The sequence below is a fragment of the Crinia signifera genome, chromosome 8, assembly GCF_055691185.1.
Source record: "Crinia signifera chromosome 8, ASM5569118v1, whole genome shotgun sequence".
Lineage (NCBI taxonomy): Eukaryota > Metazoa > Chordata > Amphibia > Anura > Myobatrachidae > Crinia > Crinia signifera.
In genome coordinates this window covers 177,106,269-177,125,330 of record NC_139224.1, presented here as the reverse complement: position 1 = coordinate 177,125,330, position 19,062 = coordinate 177,106,269, and the positions used below count along the sequence as shown (strand labels likewise).

The 19,062-nt window shown below is 54.0% G+C and overlaps 1 protein-coding gene across 1 annotated transcript; it reads left to right on the top strand.

The window, feature by feature from the left end:
- Window positions 1-99: 99 nt before the first annotated feature.
- On the top strand, window positions 100-19,062 carry CTBS (chitobiase). Its single transcript, XM_083157871.1, has 7 exons — window positions 100-267; window positions 2,104-2,242; window positions 3,371-3,579; window positions 7,425-7,596; window positions 8,438-8,535; window positions 14,808-14,969; window positions 17,327-19,062. The coding sequence occupies exons 1-7, from the start codon at window positions 142-144 to the stop codon at window positions 17,510-17,512; spliced, it is 1,092 nt and encodes a 363-aa protein (XP_083013997.1). The 5' UTR covers window positions 100-141; the 3' UTR covers window positions 17,513-19,062.

Below are 19,062 nucleotides of genomic sequence, written 5' to 3'. Positions count from 1 at the left end.
CCTCCTTTTCCTCTAACCCCACCTACCTGAGCGGTGCGGGCGGTGACTCTCCTGTATCTACCCCGCCCACTCCTATATAACCACTCCCCCTCTACAGTCAGTCACTCTCCAGGCCGCCGCCGCCGCTGTGCAGGGAGGAGGATGGGGGTCTCTGGTGGCGGCTGCTGGGTCCTAACTCTTCTCCCTCTCCTGTGCGCTGCTGCTGCCGCCTGTCCCTGCTCAGACCCCGCTCTCTGTCAGCCCATCACCGGCACCCGGGACCCAGAGGTACAGTGCGGGGGGAGGGGTGTAAGTGTGTGGGACTGTGTGTTTGTGTGACTGTGTCAGTGTGTGTGTGTGGGGGGACTGTGTCACTGTGTGTGTGTGGGGGGACTGTGTCACTGTGTGTGTGTGGGGACTGTGTCACTGTGTGTGTGTGTGTGTGGGGGGGGGGGGACTGTGTTAATGTGTATGTGAGGGACTGTGTCACTGTGTGGGGGGGACTGTGTTAATGTGTGTGTGGGGGGGGGGCTGTCACTGTGTGTGTGTGTGTGTGTGTGTGTGGGGGGGACTGTGTTACTGTGTGTGTGTGGGGGGGGGGGGGGGGCGACTGTGTCACTGTATGTGTGTGTGGAGGGGGGGGGACTGTGTGTGTGTGTGTGTGTGTGTGTGTGTGTGTGACTGTGTCACTGTGTGTGTGGGGGGACTGTGTTACTGTGTGGGGGGGGGGCTGTGTCACTGTGTGTGTGTGGGGGGGGACTGTGTTACTGTGTGTGTGTGGGGGGGGGCGACTGTGTCACTGTATGTGTGTGTGTGGAGGGGGGGGGGACTGTGTGTGTGTGAGGGGGACTGTGTGTCTGTGGGGGACTGTGTCACTGTGTGTGTGGGGGGACTGTCACTCTGTGTGTGTGTGGGGACTGTGTCACTGTGTGTGTGTGTGTGTGTGTGTGTGTGTGTGTGTGACTGACTGTGTCACTGTGTGTGGGGGGGACTGTGTTAGTGTGTGTGTGTGTGGGGGGTCTGTGTGTGTGTGGGGGGGGGGAGACTGTCACTGTGTGTGTAGGGGGAGACTGTGTCACTGTGTGTGTGTGGGGGGAGACTGTGTCACTGTGTGTGTGTGGGGGGGAGACTGTGTCACTGTGTGTGTGTGGGGGGAGACTGTGTCACTGTGTGTGTGGGGGGACGGACTGTGTCACTGTGTGGGGGGGATGGACTGTGTTAAGGGCCCCTTACACTTGTGAGATTTTGTGAGATTTCATCCAATTTGAGTCAATTTATCTGACGAGATCTGATGTGCCGTCTGACAAAATCTTATGTGCCTGATGTGTAGGACACAATCTACAATCCTGTGCCATTGAGTATAACCAAGAGATTGGAAGAGATTGAACCTCCTGCACATTGGATAAATCTCGAGTCAATCAGGTTCAATTTGTTGAGACAATAAGTTGACAAGTGTAAGGGGGCCTTAACTGTGTGTGTGGGGGGGAGACTGTCACTGTGTGTGTGGGGGGGGGGACTGTGTTACTGTGTGTGTGTGTGTGTGTGTGTGTGTGTGTGGGGGGGCGACTGTGTCACTGTATGTGTGTGTGTGGAGGGGGGGGACTGTGTGTGTGTGTGTGTATTATAATTCTGTATTTTCATCTGTACAAATCACATCGGTGCCTAATTACTCCCCCACGTTGGCATGTACCCTGTCCCCTTGATTGCCAGCCCAGGGGGTAGGTTTCTATAATACCCTGTGGATAATTTGGCAGTGCCCGCTGTAACCTTTGCTCCTGGCAGGTGCGTTGCGTTGTGTTGTGTAACTCTTATATCTCTGTAGAGACACTTTATCCTGTAAATAAATATAATCAGGAACTTTGTGTCTGTCACACACCACGCTGCCGCACAGGGAGCACATACATCCATATTGTTTCTGTGCAGGGTAAATACTGGCTGCTTCTGCATGTAGCCCACACTTGTCAGACACATGTTGTTTGTGCTCTGTAAATTGATTTCAGTTTGGAGATTCCCCCCCCCCCCCCCCCCCACCCACCCTGGTGCCTATAATGCCGGTGACTTATTAGTCTGTGGCCCCAGTCTGACACATGGAGCTGATGATCGCTGCGATGTTCCTGTTTCCAGGTCTATGTGTTTTATGTCCGAGGCAAGAACTGGAAGAACTATGACTGGTCCGTGGTCACCACCGTGGCGCTGTTTGCACCGTATGACCCGGAGCTCATGTGCTACGCACACGCCAAAGGCGCGAGATTAGTTCTGAAGGGTAAGTGCCATGCTGGCGGGACCATGAGGGACCACGTGTGTCATAGTTACAGTCTGACTGACAAAGTAACGGCATGGGGGTAGATTGGGGACACCAGGAACGGGCATAGGCACAGCCATTGGCCGTCCATAGAGCAGCCGACGTTCCTGAATCAGGCACAGGGGATGCTACAATCTGTCTGACAAACCTCTGGTGGTGTAGTTCATAGATCTATCTCCTCACCTGAATGAGGTGTAGTACCTCCCCTGACCACTAGAGGCCACTCAACAGACGAAATTACCCCTTTTGTGCTAAAAGATGTCAACAGAAAGTGAACACAAATTTTGCAGGGACACGGACTTCAAACTTGCTATATATGGAGAGCGGGAGCTGTGAAGACAGATTGGAGGTAGGGGCAGATAGGGACTGGGGGAGGGGTGGAGAGTTTGTGGCCTAAAAACTGTCACAGCTCAAAGTGAATGTAATTGCAGAAGCCGTTAGTTATTTATATACACATGTACCTGAAGGGTTTACACTCCTGTAATCAGTGTTTCCGGGAGGGAATTCAGTTGTTATATTGTGGGCGATCTCCTGTCTACAGTGGCGGGAGATCAGTGGGCTATTCAATTGATTTTTATTTATTGCGCTAATTTGTGTTTGGTCGCTGAACCCGTCGTGACTAATTGGTGCGATGTAAAAAGTCCAATTGAAGCTCAAACGAGTAAATTCACACATCTCAGCCCACTGCCCCTGCGGGGTGCAATCTGACGTGACCATGGCCGATTGCTCCTGAACAGAGCGACAATTGAATAGCACTGTTGGGCGCCGCATGCTGACTGCTGGAACGCTAAGAATCCCTCCGGAATGTTATGTGTAACGTGAGGTTAGGATTCAGCAGTATGTAGGGGGCAGGGGAGGAGTCTAACCATTCAGTTATACCGGAACCCCCTCACCCCCGGTGGATGTGGCTGTACCCATTGGCGTATGACTATCAAAAAATGATATATACTGATTGTTCCATTTACCGTGTCCTAAAACCCGCGTGTGGGCTGTATTCGTAGACCCTGGTTCCGGGTGCAGACCGCCTGCCTCTGCTGGGTAGCATATAAGGTTCTGTGTCGTATTAATCCTTCTACGCCTGTGTTATAGGGGACGTCTGCCTGGCGGATATAGTGGATGCCCGGAACAGGTCGGCATGGGTGGCTCAGCAGGTGAATCTGGCAAAGAGTCTGTACCTGGATGGGATTAACTTGGACATCGAGCAGTCCGTGCTCCGGTACAGCGCCGAGTATTACGCTCTGACGGCTTTGGTGCAGGAGACCACAGAAGCGTTCCATCGGGAAATCCCCGGATCCCAGGTGAGGCGCTGTCCCTATAACGTCACATCGGAAGTATCCACTGTAAATGTAATGTCTGCAGGAGGGATGGCACAACCTGGTTCCCGTCCTATTAATGTAATCCGCATACTGTGGTCAGTACATTACCAGAACGGCTCCGTCTGGATGCAGTCCGCATCGCAGTGTTCACTATACCAATGCCGGTATCCCAACTGCCATCAGTAGACCGGCACCGGTATCCCAACAACCGACATCCTGACCGGTAAGTAAGCCAGGGTAGCCGTGAAATGGGGGTTAGGTATTGGCATTTTTGGGGGTATTTAGGAGAAGGTTTTGGGGGGGAAGGTTAGGGGTAGGTATTAGTAGTGGCATTTAGAGGTAGGCTGTGGTGAGGGGAAGGTTAGGGGTAGGCCTTAGTAGTGGCATTTAGGGGTAGGCTGTGGTGGGGGGTAGGTTAGGGGTAGGCATTAGTAGTGGCATTTAGGGGTAGGCTGTGGTGGGGGGTAGGTTAGGGGTAGGCATTAGTAGTGGCATTTAGGGGTAGGCTGTGGTGGGGGGAAGGTTAGGGTTTGGCATTTAGAAGAAGGGGTTAGGAGGCTGTAGGTTGAGAGGGTTTAGGCGGTGGGGAACAGGGTTTAGGACAGGGTTGGCCAAAAGGTTGAACGCGATCTACCCGTCGATCGTGGAAGTCCTGCGGGTAGATCGTGACCAAGTTCCCTGTGTACACATAACTGCTGAAGCTTTTGACACAGAACAGAGGCTTCAGCGTTCCCTGGGATGCAGTGCGCGGGTGCACGTGTGACATCACCCGCGCACTGCAAGTGAAAAGCAGGAAGCCCATGTTTGAGCCGACTGGAAGGCTCAGCAGTGGTGGGACAGGGCTGGGAGCGCAGTGCACAGTGGCAGCAGGGACTGGAGGCTCAGCAGCGGTGGTGGGACAAGGCTGTGAGCGCAGTGCACAGTGGCAGCAGGGACTGGAGGCTCAACAGCGGTGGTGGGACAGGGCTGGGAGCGCAGTGAACAGTGGCAGCAGGGACTGGAGGCTCAGCAGCGTGGTGGGACAAGGCTGTGAGCGCAGTGCACAGTGGCAGCAGGGACTGGAGGCTCAACAGCGGTGGTGGGACAGGGCTGGGAGCGCAGTGCACAGTGGCAGCAGGGACTGGAGGCTCAGCAGCGGTGGTGGGACAAGGCTGTGAGCGCAGTGCACAGTGGCAGCAGGGACTGGAGGCTCAACAGCGGTGGTGGGACAGGGCTGGGAGCGCAGTGCACAGTGGCAGCAGGGACTGGAGGCTCAGCAGCGGTGGTTGGACAAGGCTGTGAGCGCAGTGCACAGTGGCAGCAGGGACTGGAGGCTCAACAGCGGTGGTGGGACAGGGCTGGGAGCGCAGTGCACAGTGGCAGCAGGGACTGGAGGCTCAGCAGCAGTGGTGGGACAGGGCTGGGAGCGCAGTGCACAGTGGCAGCAGGGATTGGAGGCTCAGTAGCGGTGGTGGGACAGGGCTGGGAGCGCAGTGCAGTGGCAGCAGGGACTGGAGGCTCAGCAGCTGTGGTGGGACAGGGCTTGGAGCGCAGTGCACTGTGGTAGCAGGGACTGGAGGCTCAGCAGTGGTGGGACAGGGCTGGGAACGCAGTGCACAGTGGCAGCAGGGACTGGAGGCTCAGCAGCAGTGGTGGGACAGGGCTGGGAGCGCAGTGCACAGTGGCAGCAGGGATTGGAGGCTCAGCAGTGGTGGGACAGGGCTGGGAATGCAGTGCACAGTGGCAGCAGGGACTGGAGGCTCAGTGGTGGTGGTGGTGGGACAGGGCTGGGAGCGCAGTGCACAGTAGCAGCAGGGATTGGAGGCTCAGTAGCGGTGGTGGGACAGGGCTGGGAGCGCAGTGCACTGTGGTAGCAGGGACTGGAGGCTCAGCAGTGGTGGGACAGGGCTGGGAGCGCAGTGCACAGTGGCAGCAGGGACTGGAGGCTCAGCAGTGGTGGGACAGGGCTGGGAATGCAGTGCACAGTGGCAGCAGGGACTGGAGGCTCAGCAGCTGTGGTGGGACAGGGCTGGGAGCGCAGTGCACAGTGGCAGCAGGGACTGGAGGCTCAGCAGCGGTGGTGGGACAGGGCTGGGAGCGCAGTGCACAGTGGCAGCAGGGACTGGAGGCTCAGCAGCGGTGGTGGGACAGGGCTGGGAGCGCAGTGCACAGTGGCAGCAGGGACTGGAGGCTCAGCAGTGGTGGGACAGGGCTGGGAACGCAGTGCACAGTGGCAGCAGGGACTGGAGGCTCAGCAGCGGTGGTGGGACAGGGCTGGGAGCGCAGTGCACCGTGGCAGCAGGGACTGGAGGCTCAGCAGTGGTGGGAAAAGGCTGGGAGCGCAGTGCACAGTGGCAGCAGGAACTGGAGGCTCAGCAGTGGTGGGACAGGGCTGGGAGCGCAATGCACAGTGGCAGCAGGGACTGGAGGCTCAGTGGTGGTGGTGGGACAGGGCTGGGAGCACAGTGGCAGCAGGGACTGGAGGCTCAGCAGCGGTGGTGGGACAGGGCTGGGAGCGCAGTGCACAGTGGCAGCAGGGACTGGAGGCTCAGCAGGGGTGGTGGGACAGGGCTGGGAGCGCAGTGCACAGTGGCAGCAGGGACTGGAGGCTCAGCGGGGGTGGTGGGACAGGGCTGGGAGCGCAGTGCACAGTGGCAGCATGGATTGGAGGCTCAGCGGTGGTGGTGGGACAGGGCTGGGAGCACAGTGGCAGCAGGGACTGGAGGCTCAGCAGCGGTGGTGGGACAGGGCTGGGAGCGCAGTGCACAGTGGCAGCAGGGACTGGAGGCTCAGCAGTGGTGGGAAAAGGCTGGGAGCGCAGTGCACCATGGCAGCAGGGACTGGTGGCTCATTGGTGGTGGTGGTGGGACAGGGCTGGGAGCACAGTGGCAGCAGGGACTGGAGGCTCAGCAGCGGTGGTGGGACAGGGCTGGGAGCACAGTGCACAGTGGCAGCAGGGACTGGAGGCTCAGCGGTGGTTGTGGTAGGGGGCCGGGAGTGCAGTGCACTGTGGCAGCAAGGACTGGAGGCTCAGCGGTGGTGGGACAGGGCTGGGAGCTCAGAACACAGGGAAGCTGCACCCAAATGGCAGCATCACAGTAAGTTAAGTGCACTGCACGTGGGGGGATAAGTTTGTCCACAGATTTTTTTGTTTTTTTTATCTGTGCTGTTATGCGGTGGGAGGGGAAGGGGCTCTGTTTACAAATGTTCATCCCAGTTGCTGCCTGTGATGGAGTTGTGTGCCCCTTAAAAACAAAAAAAATGATATTTTTTTCTTTTTTGTAATTTGAAGTTTGTCTCCTTCTATGTGTAAGGGACATATTGCATTTGGAGGGGAATATTTTACACAGGGGTAGATCCCAGACTGTAAAAGTCCGGCCACCCCTGCCCCAGGGTATATTCACTAAGCAGCGGGTAGTCGGAGCCAGTGACTGTCGGATGTTTTGCTCGCAGGGTTTAGGCTGTAATACTGTAAGACGCTGGTTTTGCATTGAATGTATGAAACTCTGTCGCTCAGTCTGCTGACTGTTGGCGCTTAGTAAATATCTAACGCTTCTCTCAGATCTCCATCATTTATTATTGCATATGCCTTTGCCGTATCCATTGTACGGGCTCCGTGATCGTTCGCTGTTTCAACTGTTGTAGACCAGTGGTGTCAAACTCGTGTCCCTCCAGCTGTTGTGGAACTACACGTCCCAGCATGCCCTGCCACAGTTTTAGCAATCCATTATATAAAATCTGTGGCACGGCATGCTGGGATGTGTAGTTCCCCCAACAGCGGTTGGCCTGTGAGTTTGACACCACTGTTGTAGACTGTTCTCCTGAATTGCGCTCTGCTTCTCTTGCAGGTCACCTTTGATGTTGCGTGGTCTGCACACTGTATCGACCTTCGCTGCTATAACTACACCGGCATCGCCGACCTGTGCGACTTCCTGTTTGTGATGTCATACGACGAACAATCCCAGATTTGGACAGAATGCGTCGCTGGAGCAAACGCACCGTTTAACCAAACCGTAAATGGTCAGTCAGCGTGCGCAGTCAGACACCCAAACCGTAACGGGTCAGTCAGCGTGCGCAGTCACGCGCCCAAACCGTAACGGGTCAGTCAGCGTGCGCAGTCAGACGCCCAAACCGTAACGGGTCAGTCAGCGTGCGCAGTCAGACGCCCAAACCGTAACTTGGTCAGTCAGCGTGCGCAGTCACGTGCCCTTGCGGCTTATTAGCAGTTATTACAGATCTCCCGGGATCACATTGTAAAGTACGATCCTAATGCCGGGATGTATAATCCCCCGCTCGCAGGGACAGGGGCTCCGGAAGGAGCCGTTCCCGCGATGTGCTGAGGTGGGCGGTCTGCGCATGTGCCGCCGTTAGATCCTGACTGTCAAAACTCCGACAGACAGTTGCCCGACGGCCACTGGCTATTCTCCCTAGTGGGGGTCCACATAGAGGGAGAATAGAATAGGTGGCGAGCATAGTTTGGGGGGGCGGGGGCGGGTTCTGCTTTGAAGTGAATGTTTTTTGCTTCATTCAACTTAATCCCCCCCGGAATCTGTGCTTTGTGGTGTTCGGTCTTCATACCTCTGCAATACTGAAAGGAAATCCCTGCAGACGAGCTCAAAGCTACTGACAAGTGCCGGTCCTTCAATGATAAATGCAGGAACGGCGCTGTCCTATAGATACCGTGACGGAATGTTAATTTATCGCCACCTAGTGGAATTCCTAATGTATTGGATGGGAATGCCCCTATTCCTGAAGCATGTAGCGATGGGAATAGAAGTGGGGGAAGGGTTACATGGCAGCAGTAAGTTGTGGTTCTCTCGTTCTTTGTCTATACTACAAATTACCTACATTCATTTTCCAGGTTATGCGGAATTCATTAATGCTGGAATCAGCCCTAAGAAGCTGGTAATGGGGGTTGCCTGGTACGGCTACGACTACACCTGTCTGCAGCTGTCCGAGGTAATGATTGCATTGGCATGTGACGTGCCCACATAGTAGCAATATGACTGCCAGTTTCTGCAATGGCCGGCAGGTGGATCCTCCCCATTCTAGTATTGCGTGTTATTCACAAAACTACAACTCGCCCTATAAGTTTTGTCATGTGTGTTTGTGTATATATACATTGACAGCTGTACATGTACACTTATATAGGAATACATTATCCTGTAAACGTACAGTTTTCCCCATGTACCCCTGATGAAGTCGTAAGAAACGCGTTGGGTACATTATCTTGAACAACTATATTTGTTGTCATTTGTATTTCTCCTTCATCCACCAGGTGGCACTGGAGATCTACAGTGGGGAATAGAGGGCGACCACTAGGAGCTTGGGCACTATAAAAAAATTACACAGAGTGGCTAGCTCCTCCCCTCTACTTCCCCCTACCCGGCAGTCTTAGAATGTGCCCGGGGAGCTGGGTGCAACAGTTTGCCCTCGCAGGGCAAATGAAGATTTTTTATTTTATATATGTTAATTATTCAACTTTAACAACTGAGGACAGACAGGCAGCGTCTGCCGGCTGCCTGTCTGCGTCGTGGGAGCTGCCGGAGGGGACCCCGACGCCACTGCTTGCGGTCTGCGTGGGGTCCCCGGCTCCTGGGACCACTGTCCCAGAGTGACTGGACGCCGTCGCTTGCGGCCGCGTCCGGTCCGCACAGCCCACCGCCACCGGTCAGCGAGGCAGGGTGAGTAGAGCCCGGCTCCCTGCTATCAAGGGGGGGCCGGGCGTAATGGCGGTGCTATACACAGCGGCGTTATTAAGCGCGCTGAAGTCGGGGGGCGGAGCTATGGCGCGCGGGAGGATTTCCCAGCTTCCCCTGCGTTCTCCTCACACCGGCGCCATTACTGCAGCTCCGGAGCACTGCTTAGCCGCGTCCTGCCGCTGGGAGTGTGTACAGCCCTACCGAGGACCTCTTATCACCCAGGTCTGTGAGTATACAGTGGGGTGATAGAGGTAAGGCTAGCGAGCAAGGGCTGTGGCAAATTATTGTCAGAGCCCTGCAGGTTTCTATCGCTGGGGGCAGATCTGACTGGTGGGTGCTCATTCTCCTCTGTCTCACCCTACCTGTTCTACACTGATTCTTGCTATACTTTACTTTATCTGTAAGAGTGATTATGGCTGGGGGTTCTACAAAAAAGGTGACATGTAAAAGATGTCAGGATAAATTCACCCCGCAGGTGGAAGGAGCAGTACTTTGTGTAGAATGTTCTGACTCCCCGACTGCACCCCAGCAGGAGGTCCCTGTGTGGGCTTCTCAATTGACACAAGTGATTTCACATTTATCTGCTGAAATATCAGCCTCTCATAAGGATAGAGAGACCGCCAGGTCCCAACAGGCTGAATTAACCTCAGCAGTGGAATCATTAACTAGGGCACTTAACCCTAGGGATGCGGACCCAATAGCTCCGCCCAGCTTGCCTAATGAGCGCAATCTGCTCACTGATAGATTTCACACATATGGGTCAGACGATGACATGCCTCACCTCGAGGAGGGTCAATATCCTGACACTGACCCGGTGGATTTGGTACAGGTACAACCAGCTCCTGAGCCGGTTTCTCAGGGGTTAGAAGACCTCATCGCTAAGGTGAAGTCAACCCTAAGGGTAGACGACGAAATTACTCTGCCAGATCGTCCTCAGATGTTTGGCAAGCGTCGCAAGCAGGCGGCCGCTTTCCCCGTATCTGAGGAATTAGATCAACATTTAAGGGATGCATGGCTTCATCCAGATAAACGTTTCCAGGTCTCTAACAGGTTTCTAACAGCATATCCTTTTCCTGCAGACAGTAGGAAATTATGCGAGACCCCACCGGCCGTGGATACATCGGTCTCCCGTCTCTCTAAGAAGACAGTGCTCCCGATACCGGGAACATATTCGTTGAAGGAAACTTCTGATAAAAAACTTGAGAACACTCTTAAGAACATCTACACGGCGGCGGGATTGATTCAACGTCCTGCACAAGTGGGATGTTGGGTGAACAAGGCAATGGAGGCCTGGGCAACCCAGATTCAGGAAAATCTCGGCGATGATCCCGCAACTGGTGAGTTAGTGGCCTTAGCGGACCACATTAAAGAAGCCGCTGCTTATCTGGTAGAAGCATCTTCGGATGTTTGTGTTTTGGCGTCCCGCATCTCCGCTCTGTCCATTTCGGCCCGCAGAGCCCTCTGGCTACGCCAATGGCAGGCAGACGCGGAATCCAAAAGAGCAGTGGAGGCACTGCCCTTTCAGGGGGAGTGTCTATTTGGACCAGAATTAGACAAGATGATTTCCCAGGCCACAGGGGGGAAGTCATCTTTCTTACCTTCCGCAGCGCCTCCCGCTCCGCCTAGAAGGCCCTTTCAGGGACCGTCCTTTCGGTCCTTTCGCCCTACGGCAAGGTTCCGGGGCCGCGCGAGGGGTGGCCTCTCGGGTGGCAGAGGTTACAGAGGTCGGGGTAGAGGTGTTGCTTCCGCAGCTCCCCAGGACCCCAAGCCGGCCCCAAAGCCAGCAGCATGACTTACCTCAGCCCCACTCAGGAGACTCCAGGGTGGGGGCGCGGCTGCGTCTCTATCATCAGGTCTGGAGTCTATCCTGTCAGGATGCTTGGGTCACAGAAGCTGTGACCCACGGTTGCAGGATAGACTTTCAAAGGAAGCCCCCAAACCGATTTTTCACAACCGGTTTGGCAGCTTCTCCAGACAAAGCAACAGCCCTCCTGCAGGCAGTTCACAAGCTCAGGGGAATGGGCGTAATCATCCCAGTCCCGCCGGAGCAGAGAACTCAGGGTTTTTATTCGACCCTTTTCCTCGTGCCGAAGCCAGACGGCTCCACGCGTCCAATTCTGAATCTGAAACATCTCAACCCTTACCTGAGAGTGGTGAAGTTCAGAATGGAATCGTTACAATCGGTCATAGCAGGTTTGGAGCCGGAGGAGTTCTTGGTGTCCTTAGACATCAAGGACGCCTACCTGCACATACCAATTTGGCCGCCTCATCAGGCGTTTCTAAGATTCGCCATCAGAGACGATCACTTTCAGTTCCAAGCTCTACCCTTCGGACTTTCATCGGCACCCCGGATCTTTACAAAGATCATGGCGGTGATGATGCAACTTCTCAGATCCCAAGGGATTTCGATAGTGCCATATCTCGACGATCTGCTTCTGAAGGCGCCGTCGGCAGCCATCCTTCATTCCAACATAGAGCGTACACAGGAGATACTGATACGCCACGGCTGGATGCTCAATTATCAGAAATCTCAACTCCAGCCAACACAGAGGTTACTGTTCCTCGGAATGATGCTGGACACAGTCCAACAGAAGATCTTCCTGCCAGAGGACAAGATTGCGTCACTTCAAGCCCTGGTCCGGTTGGTGCTACAACACAGACGGGTCACAGTTTTCCTGTGCGTCCGTCTGTTGGGAAAAATGGTAGCAACATTCGAAGCGATTCAATACGGACGGTTTCGCTCAAGACCTCTTCAACTCTGCCTACTCAATCAGTGGTCAGGTTCCCATCTCACGCTCCATCGGAGAATAACTCTATCTCCTCGGGCGCGCCTATCATTGGCGTGGTGGCTCAATTCACAAAATCTCAATCAAGGAAAAAGATTCGGAATATGGGACTGGACGATTCTCACCACGGATGCCAGCCTCCGGGGGTGGGGGGCAGTCGTACTCGAACATCAGTTCCAGGGTCTGTGGTCCCCTCTGGAAGCCTTACTCCCGATAAACATCCTAGAACTCAGAGCAATATACAACGCATTGCTGGAGGCGGCAGACTTGCTTCAAAACAGAGCCGTCAGAGTACAGTCCGACAATGCCACAGCAGTGGCATATGTAAACAAGCAGGGAGGAACACGCAGTCGGACCGCAATGAAGGAGGTCAGCAGAATATTACTCTGGGCACAGGAACACCTCAGAGCAATTTCAGCAGTTTTCATCCCGGGAGTAGAGAACTGGGAAGCGGACTACCTCAGTCGTCACAACATTCACCAAGGAGAATGGAAGCTTCATCAGCAGGTTTTTCAGAGTCTGATCCATCGCTGGGGTTGTCCACAAATAGACCTGATGGCCTCCCGCAACAACCACCAGCTTCCGAGATACTGTGCTCGGACACGGGATCCGGCAGCAGAGGGGGTAGATGCACTCACGATGCCCTGGCATTACCAGTTTGTTTACATCTTCCCTCCATTTCCGATGTTACCGCGGATTCTTCAGCGCATTCGCAGAGAACCAGTCACGGTGCTGCTAATAGCACCGGACTGGCCTCGCAGGTCGTGGTACACCACGCTCACAGCTCTACTGGTAGACGAGCCGTGGCCTCTGCCGCTACAACAAGACCTGCTGTCACAAGGTCCCTTCGTCCATCCGGACTTACAGCGGCTTCATTTGACGGCCTGGCTACTGAGAGGTCAATCCTAAGAAGAGCCGGGATTCCTTCAGCAGTGATTCCTACTATGTTACGAGCAAGGAAGGAAGTCACCTCCATTCATTACTATCGTATATGGAGGGCATACATTTCGTGGTGCGAGAGCCGTCAAGTATCACCTAGATACTTTAAACTGCCGCGTCTGCTGCTCTTTCTCCAGGCGGGTCTCACAGCAGGATTACGCCTGGGATCCCTGAAGGTCCAAGTTTCGGCACTTTCCATCTATTTCCAGAGGAAGATAGCACTACTACCTCAGGTGCAGACCTTTTTCCAGGGAGTGTTGAGGATTCAACCACCTTTTCGAAATCCCACCTCACCATGGGATCTAGATTTAGTTCTCTCTTTCCTTCAGTCTCCACTGTTTGAGCCGTTGGAAGAAGTGGAGTTAAAATATCTAACCTGGAAAACAGTTCTTCTTGTGGCGTTAGCGTCAGCTAGGCGGGTTTCAGACTTAAGCGCATTATCATGCCGCCCGCCTTTCCTGGTTTTCCATGAGGACAGAGCAGAATTACGGACGAAGGCATCCTTCCTCCCAAAGGTGGTGTCCTCTTTCCATATAAACCAGCCCATTGTGGTGCCTGCGTTTACAGAGGACTCCAGTGATTCAAAATACCTGGATGTGGTAAGGGCCCTCAGAATTTACACCTCCAGGACAGCTTCCCTGAGGAAGACTGATTCTCTATTTGTTCTTTATGACATGTCCAAAAGAGGTTGGCCGGCCTCCAAGCAGGCCTTAGCCAGGTGGATTCGTCTTGCAATCAGACAGGCATACCTGACGGCATCTCAGGTGCCTCCTCCGACGATTACGGCACACTCTACAAGGTCTGTAGGCCCTTCATGGGCGGCTGCCCGAGGCGTGTCGGTACTTCAATTGTGTAGGGCCGCCACCTGGTCGGGACATAGAACATTTATCAAATTTTACCGGTTTGATACTTTTGCGGCTCAAGCTTCCCAGTTTGGCCGGGCAGTGTTGGAAAGATCTCAGCGCCTTCCCACCCGGGATGGGAGCTCTGGGACGTCCCCACTGTAGATCTCCAGTGCCACCTGGTGGATGAAGGAGAAAATGGGATTTGTGTACTTACCGTTAAATCCTTTTCTCCGATTCCACAGGTGGCACTGGACGCCCTCCCGGCGCTGCTACCTTTTAAAGGACTTCTGGTATTCATTACAGTTATCACAGGGTCATTCGAAGTTGTCTACAAAGGCCTCTGTTCTATTCAAGTGTTTGGTTGTCTCTGTTTGACTGAATTTTCTAATATTCTTCTGTTCTACGATTTCTAGAATGTATGTTGTATGTGGTTGGTGATCCTCCTCTCGGAAGTATGTTGCATCTTCCAGCCTCCTCCGGGCACATTCTTTAGACTGCCGGGTAGGGGGAAGTAGAGGGGAGGAGCTAGCCACTCTGTGTAATATTTTTATAGTGCCCAAGCTCCTAGTGGTCGCCCTCTATTCCCCACTGTAGATCTCCAGTGCCACCTGTGGAATCGGAGAAAAGGATTTAACGGTAAGTACACAAATCCCATTTTTATCTACAATTTTGAAAATCTGTTGGAAGATCTCCATTTTTATTTGTTTTCATTGTATAAATTAAAATACACCTTATTCTATGTTGTTGAATATTGTCAAAACTGAGATATGTTTGATTCATTGAATAATTATTGCGCACTATTGTCCTCACTAACGGGAGGGATTATTTAGCGGTGCTACATGTTACACTTCCCCGTACGCAGGCACCATGCTGAGACATATTTATATAGCTATACCTGTTCCATAGAAGCATGCATTGTAAACACTGACTGACCGCAGTTATTATCCCATTCCCTCCAGGATAATCGCTGCGCGCTAGAGAAGAAGCCGTTCCGGGGGGCTGAATGCAGCGATGCAGTGGGCCGCCAGGTACCGTACCGTGCGATTATGAAGCAGCTGAACAGCTCGCTGTCGGGGAGATTATGGGACGATGAGCAGAAAGCCCCCTTCTATAATTACAAGGTTGGTGCGGTTCCACTTTCTATTCACACAGTAAAATGCCGCTATAGTTACCATGGCAGCAAGTCATTATAATATTACAGTAGGTCCGGAATCCGAGAGGGAAATAACCAGTGACCCATGGCAGCCCCGTGTCTGTATATAGTGGGGGCAGATTTACACTCCTGTGGGTTGGCAAAGTCTTCAGACTTGTACTTCGGTCATGTTATGCCCAGGTGTGAGGGTGGCACTTCTCCTGGCTACATTTACTAGAGAGAAGCAGTTAGTGGTACACTGTAACTACTCTGTGCTGTGCACCCTGTCGCACTAGCTACTCTGTGCTGTGCATCCTGTCGCACTGTAACTACTCTGTGCTGTACCCGCTGTGCATCCTGTCGCACTGTAACTACTCTGTGCTGTACCCGCTGTGCACCCTGTCGCACTGTAACTACTCTGTGCTGTACCCGCTGTGCACCCTGTCGCACTGTAACTACTCTGTGCTGTACCCGCTGTGCACCCTGTCGCACTGTAACTACTCTGTGCTGTACCCGCTGTGCACCCTGTCGCACTGTAACTACTCTGTGCTGTACCCGCTGTGCACCCTGTCGCACTGTAACTACTCTGTGCTGTACCCGCTGTGCATCCTGTCGCACTGTAACTACTCTGTGCTGTGCACCCTGTCGCACTAGCTACTCTGTGCTGTGCATCCTGTCGCACTGTAACTACTCTGTGCTGTACCCGCTGTGCATCCTGTCGCACTGTAACTACTCTGTGCTGTACCCGCTGTGCATCCTGTCGCACTGTTACTACTCTGTGCTGTACCCGCTGTGCATCCGGTCACACTGTTACTAATCTGTGCTGTGCACCCTGTCGCACTGTACCTACTCTGTGCTGTACCCGCTGTGCACCCTGTCGCACTGTAACTACTCTGTGCTGTACCCGCTGTGCATCCTGTCACACTGTTACTACTCTGTGCTGTACCCGCTGTGCATCCTGTTGCACTGTAACTACTGTGCTGTACCCGCTGTGCACCCTGTCGCACTGTAACTACTCTGTGCTGTACCCGCTGTGCACCCTGTCGCACTGTAACTACTCTGTGCTGTACCCGCTGTGCATCCGGTCGCACTGTAACTACTCTGTGCTGTACCCGCTGTGCACCCTGTCGCACTAACTACTCTGTGCTGTACCCGCTGTGCACCCTGTCGCACTGTAACTACTCTGTGCTGTACCCGCTGTGCATCCTGTCGCACTGTAACTACTCTGTGCTGTACCCTCTGTGCATCCTGTCACACTGTTACTACTCTGTGCTGTACCTGCTGTGCACCCTGTCGCACTGTAACTACTCTGTGCTGTACCCGCTGTGCACCCTGTCGCACTGTAACTACTCTGCGCTGTACACGTTGTGCACCCTGTCGCACTGTAACTACTCTGTGCTGTACCCGCTGTGCATCCTGTCGCACTGTAACTACTCTGTGCTGTGCATCCTGTCGCACTGTAACTACTCTGTGCTGTACCCACTGTGCACCCTGTCGCACTGTAACTACTCTGCGCTGTACACGTTGTGCACCCTGTCGCACTGTAACTACTCTGTGCTGTACCCGCTGTGCATCCTGTCGCACTGTAACTACTCTGTGCTGTGCATCCTGTCGCACTGTAACTACTCTGTGCTGTACCCACTGTGCACCCTGTCGCACTGTAACTACTCTGTGCTGTACCCGCTGTGCATCCTGTCGCACTGTAACTACTGTGCTGTACCCGCTGTGCATCCTGTCGCACTGTAACTACACTGTGCTGTACCCGCTGTGCACCCTGTCGCACTGTAACTACTCTGTGCTGTACCCGCTGTGCATCCTGTCGCACTGTAACTACTCTGTGCTGTACCCACTGTGCACTCTGTCGCACTGTAACTACTGTGCTGTACCCGCTGTGCATCCTGTCGCACTGTAACTACTCTGTGCTGTACCCGCTGTGCATCCGGTCGCACTGTAACTACTCTGTGCTGTGCATCCGGTCGCACTGTAACTACTATGTGCTGTACCCGCTGTGCACCCTGTCGCACTGTAACTACTCTGTGCTGTACCCGCTGTGCATCCTGTCACACTGTAACTACTCTGTGCTATACCCGCTGTGCACCCTGTCGCACTGTAACTACTCTGTGCTGTGCACCTGGTCGCACTGTAACTACTCTGTGCTGTACCCGCTGTGCACCCTGTCGCACTGTAACTACTCTGTGCTGTACCCGCTGTGCACCCTGTCGCACTGTAACTACTGTGCTGTACCCGCTGTGCACCCTGTCGCACTGTAACTACTCTGTGCTGTACCCGCTGTGCATCCTGTTGCTCACTGACCGTGTAATACATTTATACTGATTGTTCTAACAGGACTCACAAGGGAGAATCCACCAGGTCTGGTACGACGACCCGCAGAGCATTACTCTGAAAACGGCTTATATCAAGAAGCTTGGACTCCGGGGGACTGGTATGTGGAATGGGGACCTCCTGGATTATTCCAGTGACCCGATAGCCCAGCAGCAAACCAAAGAGATGTGGAAGGCGTTGCTGCCGTAACTGCCCTCTAGGTGGCGCCTGCACTGCTGTGATGGTGAGGTGCCAGCCTTGGTGAGCACGTTGGGTAGTGTGAGGATATTCTGAGCTGGCCTTTGGCGGGCGGACGCAGACCATTGCACACTGATCACACTGATCACAGTCCAGTGAGCTGCCAAACATTATCTTCTATGGGGTGTTTTTTTTTTTTTTGTATAAACATGATCTAATAAAATCTGCTGATGTGACAACATAGGTCATAGGTCGTCAGATGATCCAGTAATCACGGAATCTGAATTTAATGATACAAAATGGGAGGGACGTTTTGAGACTGTAACCATGGAGACCAGATTTCGTTGAACGATTTGGAAGAACTGGAGTCGCGTATTCGATCCTCTAGACGTACCACTCACAAGGTGTGATCACCTGCATGGGGGATGGTGGCAGGTTTCTCCAGTCAGCGGCTGTTTGACAGATTATAGCAGGAACAATGTGGCCAAGCAGCTTATTCTGGTGTCAGCAAAGGCCTGGGAGCGTCAGGTGAAGTATTTGGGGTCTAAAGGCCCCCATACACCTGACATTGCACCCAATCATACAATCTCAATGGATTGTGTGCACACTATGGCCCTTATTCTGGTTGGTGCGGCCAGAGCCGCACACGGTGCTCTGGCCGCACAAACCAATCCCCGCCCACGAGACGGATCGCCACGGCCGTCCGTACACGGACGGCTGGCGATCCGCATAAAAATGGTGGAGGCGTACGCCTCCACCATGGTGGGAGCTGCCCCCTGCATTCGATGGTCGTCGACCATCGAAGGCAGGGCCGCACGCCCCACCAGGTCCCGCAAGCTGAGACCACACGGACAATCGTCCGTGTGCTAGCTTGTATGGGGGCTGAGAGCTGACATCCGGCGACGTCAGCTTTCCGCCCCCATGAGTTGCGTCATACCCTCATTACCATGCGTACGCCCCGCGTTTGCATGGGAACGCCCATGAAACGCGGGGCGTATACATAGGGAAATGAGGGCATGAAGCCCCTCACTCCCCTATACGCCCCCTTTGCGGCGTAGTAACGTTATGTGCGGCGAATTCGCCTGCACATGCGCAGATTGACCTCTGCGCATGTGCAGACGGAAAACATCGGCGGTACGGCCGCACGCGGGCCGTACCGCTCGAATCAGAATAAGGGCCAATGATACAACAGGATACAACGTCCGCCCTCACGGGATTGGAGGGTTGGTCTGTGCTGCACGTCAGATCAGTTGGGATTGGATGTGCTATTAAGCCCCAGCAATGTGTCATTAGATGGCTCATACAACCAGAGTCATGTGACTAGCAGGGAAGAGAGGTGCAGCTTCCGGGCGGCCCGTGGCAGTGAAGATGCTGGGAGCCGCAGAAGTATCCAAGTGGCAGACGGGCGGGTGGGCGGCTGAAGAGAGCGGTGGACGTCCTTTTGTACAATTCTTTCTCAAGAGGCACTTTGTTTGCCGTTTGTCTTTGTGCCTCTTGAGAAAGGGGCTGATGCCCCGAAACGAGCCATTGAGGCTCTAATAAAGACACCTTGCTGCAGTGAC